This window comes from Pundamilia nyererei, unplaced genomic scaffold, assembly GCF_000239375.1.
Source record: "Pundamilia nyererei isolate P.nyererei 1_Seehausen unplaced genomic scaffold, PunNye1.0 scaffold00048, whole genome shotgun sequence".
Classification (NCBI taxonomy): Eukaryota; Metazoa; Chordata; class Actinopteri; order Cichliformes; family Cichlidae; genus Pundamilia; species Pundamilia nyererei.
In genome coordinates this window covers 741,298-756,687 of record NW_005187449.1, presented here as the reverse complement: position 1 = coordinate 756,687, position 15,390 = coordinate 741,298, and the positions used below count along the sequence as shown (strand labels likewise).

Here is a 15,390-nt window from a genome sequence, read left to right as displayed (position 1 = left end):
GCACTTTGAGGCAACTGTTGTTGTGATTTGGCGCTGTGTAAATAAAATAAAATTGAAAATTGAATTGAACATAAATCTCTGGTCTTGTGCTGCAGGAGGGTCATTTTGTAGCTTTTGTGGCTAAAATGTGCCGAGACTAAACCTCAGGAATGCAGATTCTTGATAAAACACGGCAGGGCCAAAGCAGAACCTTTTATTTTTCTTACCAAGGAAATTTTAACCCTTCAGACAGGGCCGGGCTTTTAAGTCCTTTCTATGCAAAACCAGGTTACTCAACATCACTGGCTTGTATGAAATATGGTTACGGTTCAAATTAACCAGTGTAGGGTCATGCGACGACAGCACAGAGTACCAAGTTTATAGCACGTCTGGTCAACAAGCTGTATTGAATTTAGATGCCTGCTCACAACTGGAGCACAGACTTCATGAACAATCTGTCTGTACGAGTAAGGCCAAAGTAAGGCCCATTATTTATCAGATAAATGCATTAAAATGTGTCAAAGTATTAATTTACTCTTCTAAAGGTTCATTTATGCCCAACAATCTTCTCATAGCCAAATTATCTGTTTAAAAACACGGAATTTATTGAGTCCAGGATGTGGTTCAGAAAGCTGTTTACAACATCTGAAGCTTAAATGTGCAGGAAAAAAAAAAAGCTAAAATTTTCTTCCATCAAGGTTGTTTTTCTATTTTCTTTCTGTCGCTTCAGGTTTGGGAACTTTTCATTTTTAACCATTTCAAACGTACAAGCGGAAGCCAAACATCAGCTGCTCGGGTGTCTCTCTGCTCGGCATCACAACAGAGCGCCGAGATCAAAACGTTAAAGACAAGACTGTCTGAAAAATGACTGCAGGAAGTCGACGAGCCGCTGCAGCTTTAAAATCAGGTCTAAAAACCAGTGTGTGAATATCCGAGTGTGTGTATGCCTCTTTCTTTCTTTTTTTTCTCCTCGAGGTGATGATTTGGTCAGCGTGGACGTGGTGGAAACCCGAGAAGCCACCACGTGTTACCTCAGGGAAAATAAAACTTTATGAGACGTGTTAAAGCAAACATGACATCACTGTGAACTCTGATGGAGGTTTAAACAGTCGAGTTTTATAGGTTTGAAGGTCCAGTTATCGGTCACTCAGAGGGAATAGCACGCAGCCTGCCGGACCTCTATTACATCCCTGCTGAATCACTGACATCACTTCCCATCTTAATGTTTAAATAGTGAGGAGCCTATTTTAATGCACACACATCCTGAAAAGGATTTCTGATGACTAAATCTGAGACTTTATGCTCACGATCGTTAGACTGCTCTTAGCAGGCCAAGCGAGATATTCCAAAACTTTTTCCAAAATTTTCCAGTTCCTCCTGGGAGAATAACCCAAGGTGTTCCCATCATCTCTCCAGTGAGACCTGGATCTGTAACTCTGGGTCTTCCCACACACCCAGATCACCCGAGCTGGCTTTTTGGCACAAGAGTGCAATGGCTCTATTCTGAGCTCCATCCAGAGGACTGAGCCCCTCACCCACTGAGCCCGGCTCAGCCCACCCACTCACAGAAGCTCATTTTGGATGCAGGCATTTGCCAATCATTTGTTCAGTCACTAACCAGAGCTCATGACCAGGTGAGGATAAAAGCAGTTCGGGACAGCGCCCACACTGCTGCCAGTGCCACAACGACCTCGCTCCCTCCCCTAACTCCCTCACTCGGGGCTAAAACTGTACCTCAACCCAAGAGTGGTGGCAGAGAACCACAACCTTTAATGTGCTGACTCTCATACTGCTCGCTTTACCAAACCCCAACTCAAACACCAAACCAGATCCCTGGCAGGGTCCAACACTCACTTTGAACATGCAGCCGGCACAGCCATGAAATTTTTGCTACCAAAATTTTTTTTGCTGAAAATTGAGAAAATGAGACTTAAATGTAAGCCAAGAACTGTGAATTCAAACACTAGGACAGCATCTATATTTTCTACGTATTTGCTTCTCTGTTACTTAGGGTTTGGCAACTGCACAAATATATTTGTTTTGTGGTCATTTTTGGGGCAATTTTTTGTGTGAATTCATCTCCAAAAACTCATCTCTGGCTCCACTAGAGCGGCTTTGCATGTTTCATAGTTCAAAATAATCCTGTTTATTTTATAGGGAGCCTTGGTGCAGTGCCTGTTTTGTTTTATTCAGCTCCTCCATCTGTAAGCCCACCTGTCTCTTCCTTCCATTAGAAAATGTTTTGTGGGACTAAATGTTCCAACCACCCTTCCTTGAAAAGCGTTTCTGGGAATAAAATTTCCTGGCACGGAGAGCTCTATCGGACCCCTCGCACATCCTCCATCTCGAGTATGAGCTCTTGCCTTCCGGCGGGAGACGGCGAGCCTAAAATGCAGACTGAACTCTTTTTAAAAATTTATTTTTGCCCACTTCCATTAAGCATTTAAATAACAGCTTTTTTATGTTTATTGGGTCTTTGGGTCTTCTGCCACAGCACAGAAAAATAGTCAAAGACTCTAAGGGGACAAAGTACATCACAGCATATCAGAGGAAAAGTTCTGAGAGTTAGAGCTGTGGGACTAACCCCTTCCTTGAAAAGAAATTCCTGGGACTAAATGCTTCCGGAATAAAAATACCTGGGATGTAAAGTTCCTTGGACAAAACTTCTAGCCACTGTGTTAGAAAAACAGTTCCCGGGACTAAGATTTCGGGGTTCTCTGAGCAGAAACGGACATGTCAGCAGCCTAGAAGCTTCCTGAGTGCTTCCTCACCTTCACATTTGAGTCCCTGTCTGACGAGCCCCCACAGCATCTCCCCACAGTCATCGCAGAAGGCTGGTGCCTTGTAGGAGTGAACGTACAGAGTGTGAGGTCGGATCTGGAAGTCCTCCTCTGTGGCGAGAGCTGAAACAGAAACACACACGCAGTCAGACTATGACTGTCTCTGTGGGAAGCTTTCCACCCGCACCAGGAGATGGTCCCCCAAAACGATGATGCTCGGGCTCTGAGCGTGAGCGTATCAGAATTACAATCTGACAAATGAATTTATCGCTAGAAATGGTCACACATACACTAAACGTCAATGTCTGGCACGTCTTTCAGGGGTTACAAAAGTAGAAAGCCTCACGTGTTAGTTGTACCCTGAAGTATTAGCTGAAGTTACACAGGATTTAAAATATGCAAGTAAAGAGAAGAGAAAAGTGTTTAAATGAGGATGAACTTTTCAAGCTAACACATAAAAACATCTTGTTATTGGATGTGTTCTTTGCATTTTCAACCTTTAATTATTGCATTTTTTGAAAATGTTTCCTCTACTTTAAATGTAATGTGTATGTACTACATATATACACAACCACACAGACCATTTTGTGCTGCTTGTGTGTATAAAAGCTGGAAAACAACTCAACCGAGCAGCAAGAATCACACTAGAGCCGGTTTCATCTTGATCGCTTGGCGCTCTTGTAGCAGCTCGAATGGTAACAGTGAAATAAACCAGCTGAGCTCTGCAGGGTTTTGCAGCAGTAGCAGCGAGAGGTGCATGAGGAGGAGGAGGAAGTGGTCGTGGGTTTGCACCCTGTGCGGTTGCGATACGTTTTCACCCTCCTGTGTAATTTAAACCTGGCGCGGCTCTGCGTCTGGGTGTTCGGCTGTAAAGGTGTCAGTTTTAGTTTTCACAGCCCAACATGTTGACACATTTCAGGAAGTGACAATCCTATGCACAATATTATGTTTAGAGCGAACGGGGGTGACCCAGGGAGGCGGCGCTGGTGGAGAGGAAACGAGATCTGTGCCAGCCTCATTTTACCCGGAGGATACGAAACTGATGCGAAAATACATAATAAAGATACAATTTAAATGTTTAAAACTTACCTTTGACTTCAGTGTGAAACCAAATACACGGTTAGGCAAATTTGATTCATTTAATAAACGACCGTGTTTTTCATTAAGATACATTTTAAACAATTATTTTATTCTTACTGCTGATTTTAAAGTTAATCTATTTATTATTAGCTGGAATCATTTTTGATTCTTGTTCATACCTTAAATGGTCCTGAGCTCCCAAATATTAAACCATGATTTATAGAAAATCCAAAAAAAGAAATCCCACAAAAAACGACAACATGCAGTTGTAAGTGTGTCTTCTGTTTCTGCAGCATGCTTTCTTTCTTTACTCATGCTTATCTCATTAATGTCTGTGCATCTTTCTAAGCTGTAGCAGGCTGAGATCTCAGCGACATCATCTACTTGTCTGAAAATAAAGAACTTAAAAACTGGGAAAGACTCAGCAGCTACCAGAGGAGGACATACAATGATTATTGACAAAAATGTGAAAGAATGTTATTTATACAGGACATGCTCAAGCATGAAATTCAGAAAAAAGAGAAACCTAAGGTACACTCAAGAGAACAAGAAAAGGGGCATTCAGTCTAAATAGAAACACTAATAAAAGAACTAACGGGACAATAAAAGCTGGACTCTATCTCAGTCTGTTTCTAAACACTCCAAGTAGAAAAATTACACCATTTCAGAACTGAAAACAGGAGAAGAAGAAGTTGAAACAGGAAACAAAGCAGTCACGCACGTTTTCGGCATTTCGTTCAAATGCTGCAGCGATCTTGCTCTGTGCCATCTCAGCATCTCCATCCTCGTGCATTGATGCATCATGTAGACACTGCTACATGTGTCAGGTTACAGAAATCAGGAGGTGTATGACGAGTCGAAACACCACCACAAGTGCACCATGGGCCTGCAGCTGTGACGACATTTAGCATAAACTCCCTGCAAGGCCGCAAACTGGCTGGCACGGGGTGATCAGTTACACCAGATCAGCTACATTTAAACTCCGACGGGGCAGGATTGGAGTGATGGGTTGTGGATGGGTAGGGCTGCAGTATTTCTGGCTATGTATGCACACTTGATTCCATCACTACTCGGAGTTTTGCATGTTTGATAAATGTTTTTTATCAATTCGAACATTATATCCACCTGCTGAGGGGGAAAAAAAAGAAAACGGACTAAAATTATTCATTCCTTACCAGAGAGCACCACCTCGATCAGGTCGCCCTCCTGGATCTCCTCAGCGGAGATCAAACGCTGCAGGATGTTGTCTGAGCTCAGGTCGTGACGGAAGAGCAGGATCTTGTCGTACATCCCAAAAAATCCACATTCAGGAAACTGAGGAGGGAAAAGGGGAGGTGTTATTGCTCAGAGTTCACGTCCGAGCTGCAAAAGGTTAATGAAAGAAACGACACAGACACACGGGTAGTATTAAACGTGCTGCGCTATTCAAATGTTTTAGGGACTCTAGGTGACTGCATTTGTGCCCTCACAGAGAAAACTGATCATTCCAAAACACCGGGCTACAGTTTGAAAGAACAATTATCCAGAAAATTAAACAAAGAAAAACAGAAAGCGATACATTCATGCAACACTCATAAAAATCAGTCAGGCACAGTCGTAGCCTCATGGTGGTTTTACATGTTCACCTGACTCCTGTGGTGTGGTGGTTGAGTTACAGACCACATGCCCCCCCCCAGCTTCCCCTTCTGCTGATCGCTACAACATACAGCCGAATACAGACTGTATATAAAAGACGGACACATCCACTGTGACATTACCCATTACTTTGAACAGCAGTTTTGAAGCCTCAATTTTGGTTTTATGTATGCTGGATGTGCCATTTTTTATTTTTCACTTGCACGAGGTGAGCACAGTTACTCAATAGGGTGGAGTGCTGATTGATTAGTTAACAAATAATTTTAGGATTTCACCCACTGGTGCTTTTTTTTTAAGAATCAGTCTGAGGATTTCAGGTATCACCAACTTAGCTTTTGAAACCAGGCATCGTGAATAAGAGTGGATCTAACAGTGACACTGAAGGACATTACAGTTTACACTGTAGTGACACTAAAGCCTACCCTGCTTTACTGTCCCTTTAGAAACCAAGTGCCAAAACTGAGAAGGTAAACGTTTTATTCAATAAGTCTTAAAATTAGTGACCGAGACCTTGCAGCCATCAGGAAAGTGGTCACTTTATTTTTGATCTCAGTAAAAAGTAAGGTCATTTTCCTCTCATGTCTTTTTAAACCAGAGCAGGCGCCCCCTGTTGGCCAAGAAATATTGCTAGATCAGCTTAATCACTTTACACAGAGCCTTTAGGGCAGCTTTAAGTGGTAACTCGTTTCCAACTAGGAACTAGCTAGCTTTCAAAATAAAGCAACCTAACATATTACACCACTGCCGCCTGCTGCGGCTTTTATCCTGCGGTAGGTTTTTAAAATTATAGCCCGAGGGGAAAACCCATCAAGTATGACTGAAGAGGAGGACTCATTCATCATAATCTGTGCGATGAAAGAGATACATGGATAGTGACTCTTAGACATAAACACATGTAATAAAGCACTTTTTACACTCAGGCGGGCCACTTCCTGTCTCGTTTGTGGGATTTTTTTCAAAAAGTTCTGACTCAGTGTTTGGAACAGTTAGCAGCAACTGGTCTTTCAAAAATAAGACCGATTTTTAAAAATAACTAATTTAAAATGAGCCTCGTAATATACTTGGGTAATGTGTATGTGTGGGGATACACTGATAGTAGTTAGTGTCTTTATATTTTGTGCCATTCTGAGCACTAGCATGCAAAACAGGAGATCATCAGTGAATAAAGCACCTAAGAAGGTTTTGTTTAAAAGAGAATGAACTTTAAAACTGGTGCAGGAAACCCAGATAATCAGTAAATATGATTTTAGTCCTTGAATATAAATTTAAAGTGTATTAGGAAGAAGAACACCAACATTTACGTCTTTTATTTGAATTGCAAAGTTTCTGTGCTCTATTTGTTTTACAGCCGCGCTGAACTATCTGTAAAAGAGCTGCTCTAGCCTGCTGACCTTTGACCCCTTTCAGTGAACTATCATCAGTTTATTCTCACTGCAACAATTTTTCCACTTAGATGGAAGTTTTTTTTTTGTTAAAATCATGACCTCATCGCCTGTCGTGGTCCGGCTTCTTTCCAAAGTCAAAGATTACTTAACCTTTCCGTATGAGGAACAGATGACAAGTGATGAAACAAATTCACAGAAACGCCACACTGGGAAACTACCAGAAGCCCACAGCAGCTGAAATAGGTAGAATTAAATCAAGAATTAGATTTTCTGCTGAAAAGCATGAAGATTCCTCAGCAGCTACAGCTCCTTTTTCTCTTTTAACAGGAAGTTTACAAATGTTGTGGTGACAGCTCCACGTTTGGGTCACTGTCCATGTCTAATGCAAAGCCGCTTCTCTGTTTAGTTCCCAGACCAAAAAAACCCCCCAGAGAAAATCTAATGTTTGAGTCGGTGCTGCTTTGCTTGAGGCACAATGCCTCTGCAGGGGGGGACAGGCCAATAATCTTTCGTAAAACTTTCTCTCAATACTTGTTATTTGAGCATTTAGTCCATATAAGGAAAATGGACTAAATAGTGCATATTTACATTAATGTGCATTTGATCACCATCATCATAATTAAAGAACATTTGAAAATACATCAAAATACAGTCTGAAAGTTTAAAAATACAATATCTCAGGCTTCAAGCTGCCCTGAATGCTAGGTTTCAGACGGTTTTTTCTACTTAGCTCTGGATGTCAGTGGGACCGGATCTCTTAAAGGTGGAATTTATGGCTCAGCAGGGGATGACCTGTTTACCTGCAGAGAGCTCCGCAGTCAATGGAGAAATTCGTTTCATGCTTCTTTCACGCCTGGTGACCGTTATTCAGGCCCCCTTGTCAACCAATCAGCATCAGGCAGACGCATACGTCATCTGCTTCCAGCAATGCACAGTCTGGACTTTTGAGAACTGCGTGGGTTATAACTTCTCTCTGCTTGTTGGATAAACGGTAACATGTACGCAAAGAGACATTTGTGGGACCATGAACTCCTTTCTGATTGGTCCTCTTAGGTACAGAAGTCCCACCCACCTGCTAATCAGAATAAAACTGGCTGAAAGGGGCTCATTTCAGACCCATATTAGATAAATAGGAATTATTCTGAAGCATGAATCATGCAAAGCTACCCTAGTAGAGTCCAAGAATGAAAATTAGGAGCTGGAACTAGGCCTGTTTGGCCTGTTACTCCACTTATCATTCAGATGGTGCCTAAGACAAGCGATGAATGAATAAATAAAAATCCTGGTTTTAGCAGTAAACTTAACTTAAATATTTGGGCAGAGACAACTTTTTTTTTCTAATTTTGGTTATGTACATTACTTCAATTAATTTTGAATGAAACAACTCAGTCTGAAGTGCAGACTTTCAGCTTTAATTCAGTGGGTTGAAGAAAGCGATTCAAATACATAAAAATGTGAGAAACTAAAGCGGTTTTTTTTTTTGGTTTTTTTAAACACTATCTCTTCATTTCACGGGCTCAAAGTAACTGGACACCCTAACTGAAAATAAAATGTTAATTTTTAATACTTGGTTGAAATCCCTCTGCTGGTAATGACAGCCTGAAGTCTTGAACACATTGACACCACACCGCTGTCGTGATGAGGTTTGTCTCTTTACTGTGGAAATGATTCTGCGATCATCCACCACTGCTGTCCTTGGTGGGCGTCCAGGTCTATTTGTATTTCTGAGTTCATTAGTGCTTTCTTTCTTTCTCGGGATGCACCAAACTGTAGATTTTGCCACTCCTGCTACAATAGCAGGAGTGTTTTTTTTCCTGTTTTCGCATATTAAGGATGGCTTGTTTCACCTGCATGGAGAGTTCCTTTGACAGCATGTTGTCTGTTCACAGCAACATCTTCCAAATGCAAGCATCACACCTCAGATCAGCTCCAGACCTTTTATCTGCTTAAGTGATAATGACATAACGAAGGAATTGCCCACACCTGCCCAGTAAATAGCCTTTGAGTAAACCGTCCAATTACCTTTGGTCCATTTAAAAAGAGGGTGGCACATGTAAAGGAGATGAAACTCCTAAACCCTTCATCCGATATACAGTCCTGATCAAAAGTTTTAGACCACCTGAAAAATGGCAAACAAATCATATTTTGCATGGTTGGATCTTAACAAGGTTCCAAGTAGAGCTTCAGCATGCAACAAGAAGAAATGGGAGTGAGACAAAACATTTTTTGAGCATGCAATGTATTTAAAACAACACTTAAACTGAAACAGGCTGTTTTACAGCTGATCAGAAGTTTAGGAACACACCTCCAAAAAACCCATAAACCCTTCAAAGCAGAAATCAAAGTTCCAACCATGAACTCAGTAATGAGTAGCTCCACCGTTTTTTTGATCACTTCAAAAATTCGTTGCGGCATGCTTAATGCAAGCGCTTCAAAGAAGCGAGTGGGAACATTTCTCCAAGTTGTGAAGACTGTCTGGAACTGTTGTCCATTTTTTTAACTACCCTTGCCATCCATCCCCAAAGGTTCTCAATTGGATTTAGATCAGGAGAACAAACATGATGGTCCAAAGGAGCGATGTTATTCTCCTGGAAGAAGTCCCTCCTCCTGTAGTCACTGTGTACTGTAGCGTTGTCCTGTTAAAAAAACCCAGTCTTTACCACACAGACGAGGGCTCTCAGACATGAGGGATGCTCTCTGCACATCAAATCAAATCAAATCAAATCACTTTTATTGTCACATCACATGTGCAGGTACATTGGTACAGTACATGTGAGTGAAATTCTTGTGTGCGAGCTTCACAAGCAACAGAGTTGTGCAAAATACAATAACATAAACAGGCAAAATATACGAATGGCTAAATCTGAAACTAATAAATATATGTACAATATATAATAGTATATGCAAAAAAAACAAAAAACTTTTTTGGATGTGTATACTAAATGTTTTTCTACGTGTGTGTGTGTGTATACACATATTTTACAAATTAAATAGAGTCAACAATAAATAAAAGTTCTGTGGCGTTAAGGAGACGAGGCCTTTGAAGACGTTTTTTGTTTTTGAAGCCCTTCAGTCTCAGATGCCGTCTGATAGTTATTAGGCTGCAGTCAGCACCACTAACGTCCTTAATTTGGGGCGAGGACTGTCCAGTGTCTTGACAGACAGCCAATTGGATCTTCCAGCTCAGTGCTGGTAAAAATTTTGGGGGGGGTTTCCTTGACTTTTTTGTTCCATAACCCTCTGGATCATTTAAGAAATTCCAAATGGCTTTCTTACCGAATAATAATAATAATAATAATGGATTGGATTTATATAGCGCTTTTCTAGGCACCCAAAGCGTTTTACAATACCACTATTCATTCACTCTCACATTCACACACTGGTGGAGGCAGCTACAGTTGTAGCCACAGCTGCCCTGGGGCAGACTGACAGAAGCGAGGCTGCCATATCGCACCATCGGCCCCTCTGGCCAACACCAGTAGGCAAGTAGGGTAAAGTGTCTTGCCCAAGGACACAACGACCAGGACAGAAAGCCCAGGGATCGAACCGGCGACCTTCCGGTTACAGATGGAATTCCCAACCCCCTGAGCCACGGTCATGCTGTCCCACCTCAGCAGCGACAGCATGCTGTGAGAGACCCTGCGTATGTGGTTCAACAACTCGACCATGTTCAAAAAGGAAACGTTTATTTGCCTTTGCCATCAGAACATCATGACAGTGTGACCACCTGAGAGAAAATGAAATTTTTTTGCACAGATTTTGCCTCTTAAGGACATGTGGTCCTAAACTTCTGATCAGCTGTAAAACACCCTGTTTCAGTTTAAGTGTTGTTTTCAATAAATTGCGTGCTCAAAAAATGTTTTGTCTCACTCCCATTTCTTGTTGCACGTTGAAGCTCTACTTGGACCTTGTTCCAACCATGCAAGATATGAGTTTTTTGCCAGGTTTGAAGTTTAAATAAATGCATACTGGCTTAATAAAGACACGCCTATACATTTCAATAGAAGTTACAAAGAAACACCAACACATGTAAAAATGGAACTTCTCACTACCTCTCACGACTTTCTCCGTTTCCTTTTTGTTATTTTCTGCACAATTCCTGAGAAATAATGACATTAACTTCTCTGTGACACGACATCTATAAGTAAAGACTTCATTTAAAGGAAACATGGCAGTGGTTTGGCAGGTTTTATTTCCTTAACCATACAGCGTATATACCTCACTGCTGGCCATTTTGATACATGAGGTTTTCCTGCTTTTGAGAGCACAAACTGTACTTAACTGCACCCAGACTTCACTCACAGCTGGTCCTGCAATAAGTAAAGATGTACATGGTGTTTCTCCTAATTGCCTGTATAGTGTATTTAAAACACTGTAACAAGGTGTTTTTAATTTTCCTTTTTATTTATATCATAATTCTTGCGGGTAAATAAAAGTCCATCTCAAATCTTCTAAGTAACTTGATTAGTGAGGAAATAAGGAGCTAATTTGAAGAGTTTGTGATCTTGGAGCTTTGTGAAGGGTGTGTGTGTTTTTGTGATAAAGTGTGTGTGCAGTGGATTTGGAGTTCAGCAGCTTCTGCAGCCTGCAGACGGAGCAGGTGGAGCAGCTTCCTGCTGAGCTGAGCAGGATGTTAGCAGCGTGCAGAAAGCATGCAGTGTGGATCCTGCAGGCCGCTGTGACAGCAGGAAACAACCCAACAGGTGACGAGGCACAAGCTGCATGGATCACGTTAGATGTAACACACACACACACACACACACAGACACACACACACACAAAGTGCATCATGAATTATGGCTGAGGTCTCGTCACTAATACCCTGCAGTCATTCGCCGTGCGGCTACACACTGCCTCTCAAAAAAAGAGAGATGCTGACAGTCAGAAACACGGGAACAGGACGGTCTGATCAGGGACACGATAAACAACAACAACAACAACAAAAAGCTGTAGAAACTATTTGGTGTCTGAGTTCTCACGCTGGCCTATTTGTGATGGGCACATCCTCCGAAAACATTGCAACCCTGATCCTTTTGTGGCTCTTTGTACTTGCTGTCAAAAAATTTCATTTAAAAACGGTTTTTAAACTTGTCTGCTGGAGTCAGGGGCAGTTTATTCCTCGATACAGTTGCTGCAACCACCAAGGCCCTAACCTTGGACAACCAGGGGCACCTCATCCTCAGCATTCCCGTGGAAGCACTTAAAGTTAAAAGGGCAGAGAGGTAAGGAGGCTGAAACCCATGCAATGACTTAAAAGCAAGCAATAAAATATTAAAAGCAGTTGTAACACTGACAGGATTCTAGTATGAGTGATGTGTGGTCATGCTTTTATGTGCTGGTGGAGAGCTGCAGGGTTTTGGACCATCGAAGGCGATATTTGTTTTCTTCAATGGTCAACCACTCAACTCTGATTAAAGGGAAAAAAACAAGACAAAATAACTGTTACTGATCAGTTATTACTTTTTAAAGTTGAAGCTAAGTAGGTTTGGATTGTGTTATAAGAGCTCTGCTTTAGCTCGTTGTCCAATAGGAGGAAATAAAATTGTGTCTAGAGGGCATGGAGGACGATGCTGCAGTCACTCAGCTGGCCTGATGTTGTTTCTTTAATCAGCAGAACAGGTTTCAGTTGCACGTTCATTCTTTAAACATGACAAAGCATCATTAGATTAGACAAAGTGCTCCTCTCTACATCAATATTGATTTAATACATAAAACCAATAAAAAAAAGAACATTTCTGCACATTTATGGCTTTATATGTTTAGTTGTTTTATTGTCATGCAGAAGCACTCCTCCTGCATGATTCACGGTTTGAATCTTGGTTTCAACTGCAGTTACCTCACACTGGACAAGTTCATCAACTTAGCTGAAGCAAGCGTAGCCTCTATCATGGAAGGTACCAAGCTTTTATTTTGAAATTCCGCATCAATGAGAAGTGAGCTGTAGCTCTAACCGTGACAAAAAAGTGTGTCGAAAGACTGAGCAACTATATACGCTAAATTTACAGTTTAGATATAGAAAGCAGAGAAAATCTTTACTATTATAAAAACAATAAGTGAAAAGGTCGTGAACTTCTGCTGGGCATGTGTCAGCTCCTCCTCCGTGTCTGCATTGCTGTTCCTTATTGATTTTGCCACCTGAATACAAGAATATTCAGCCAGATGTTGAATGAGATAACAGCCCGTGGGCCAGTATATAAAGGTGGACTCTGACACTATAGAGCATCATCAGCTTATATTCAAATTGATGACTGCTAACCTATGACAATGGACGCCCCGGGCTGCATGTAAATTTTACCATGGACGTGCACTTCCTGTCCAGCATGTTTTTATAAAAGACAATTCACAATATAACATAATCAGATGCCATCAGCAACATGTCATGCACACTCCCAGCTTTGAAATAATCTCACATCTTCCTCTCCCATCCTGCCTAAGAATGACGTTTTCACACATTAACGTTTTATTTTCTCCCTTTCCTATTTCTACTTTCACCTCACAGGCATTAATCATACGTCATATGAAACCATGTTTAATACGAACTTACTGGAACAGGAGATAGAGGCCCCTTTAATCAAACCGAATGAAGCATTTCAACTTTTTATTTTAATTTTTAAAAAGCTTTCAGAAAATCACCTGGACCAAAGAAACCTCTGAAAGCAGGACTAAAGCAGGAAGCGGACTGGGTGAGGTCTGAACCAGAAGTGAAAACACTTCAGATCAGCTGCCATGACGATGCATTTGGTCTCCATCCAATTGTGTTGGATATGGAGCCGTCAGCTGACGTTTGCTCTGAGGTGAGCAGAGAAGCGCACTGAGAGGACCGTTAATGCACCAGAGTGTGTGTTTAATACACACTGATCCTCTCTTTATGGGTAATCCTCCATTAACCGGGTTTACACACACACACACACACACACACACACACACACACACACACACACACACGAGTAATTTTTCCTAACTCTTCTCTGATGCTATCACCAAACTCCACAGTCTGATTTTGGTCATTAAGGGTCTCAGAGGTCAAAACCTGCAGGCTCTAAGCTTTAACCTTTGACCTCCAGACAGCACGGTGGAGCCAAAACTCCTGATTTATTAAAGACTATGACACATATGACACAAACCACACGCACAATTTTAAAAGGTGCCTCTAGTCCCATGTGTGCGTCACGTACAGCAGGTGAAAAAAAAAAAAAGTTTAATTTTAGCAGGCGTCTAGTACAATATTATTCTGCTTACATTAGCATTAGCGATATCTCCCTGTTAACAGCTTGTTTCCTGCACGTTGGGGTGTTTTAAATGCCAGTGGTACTTCTCATGTAGATTGTTTTGTGAGGTTGTGTTTGCACAGTGGCCAACTTTGACGCTGAGTAGGTGCTGTGCTGACAAAAGTAGAAGAAAAACTGAAACTTCTGGCTCCCACAGATTTCCCTTACATGCATATACTGTTAATGACACCAATATCCAACAGGGAATAAGAGATAAATCCTAGTTGCTAAGTTATTGTGTTACAGCAACCAAAACATGACAAGCAACTTAAAAATCAACTAAGGGAACAAAAAACCTCAAAGGAAAAAAAATAAATAAAAGGTTAATGTTACATTTCTTCTTTCAGCTGCTCCCTTTATGAGTTGCCACAGCAGACCATCTGCCTCCACCCAACCCTTTCCCAGCATCCTCTGCTGTCACTTCAACCCTCTGCTAGTCCTTCACTACATCCATGAATCTTCTTTTTGGTCTCCCTCCTGCCTAGAACCTCCATCTTTAACATCCTCCGTCCCTCCTCTGCACATATCCAAACCTCTCATTCTGAGCTGTCCCCTCTGATTCACTCATCCCTAATCTTGTCCATCCTGGTCACACTTCAGCTTCACCTCTGTTTTTCCTCCTGAGCCTTTCTGAAAGATTACATTAAAGACCCGCCTTTATATTGAAGGAAAATAAAGGTTTGCTGTGCCAAAAGCCTTGAAGCAAATACAAAAGCTAAAAGAGAAATGTTTCTGCATAAAACATCTGAACATTACCTAAAAAGAAGACTGTGTTTGAAACCAAAGCATTGAAGGATGACGCGCACCTGCACTACGAGCACTTCACTGCGATTGGTTGCTTGTTATAGATGAAGAAACAGAACCTTTAAAAATAATCCTGGTCAATAAAACAGCTGCTTAAGATCATGTTTATGTATCCAATTACATCTCAGTGCTTGACGAGAGAGGGCTGTGTGTAGAAAAGGCTGTAACTTGATGATGGCCGAAACAGTGTTTTTATTTAACCCGTTGCTGCTGTCGTCATCGACAGGCAGAAAACTAAAAATTGTGTCACCGCCCAGAAACTTCTGGACCAAACAGAAAAAATAAAAAGTCACAGCAACTGCTGTTTGCGTCACACCTAGCAGAAGGAGATGAAAACATTTGGGCCGGTAGCGACGTGAAGAGCACAAACAGATAAAACCGCTGCAGTCTTCCGCTGCTCCAATAAAACTCTCGGTCGTGCTTGCCGTGTGCGTGCAATTAGCCTGGAGGGACGGCGGT

General features: G+C 41.6%; 1 protein-coding gene across 4 annotated transcripts in view; it reads right to left on the bottom strand.

Annotated features, from left to right (window-relative positions):
- LOC102212906 (serine/threonine-protein kinase D3) overlaps positions 1–15,390 on the bottom strand; it is a 55,672-nt gene that overhangs the window by 16,504 nt on the left and 23,778 nt on the right. For all 4 annotated transcript variants that reach the window (XM_013910778.1, XM_013910779.1, XM_005732718.2 and 1 more), the window contains 2 exons: positions 5,015–5,153; positions 2,751–2,882 (listed from right to left, as the gene is read on the bottom strand). In XM_013910778.1, the coding sequence (XP_013766232.1) occupies positions 2,751–2,882; positions 5,015–5,153 (271 nt within the window). The remainder of the gene's footprint in view (positions 1–2,750; positions 2,883–5,014; positions 5,154–15,390) is intronic.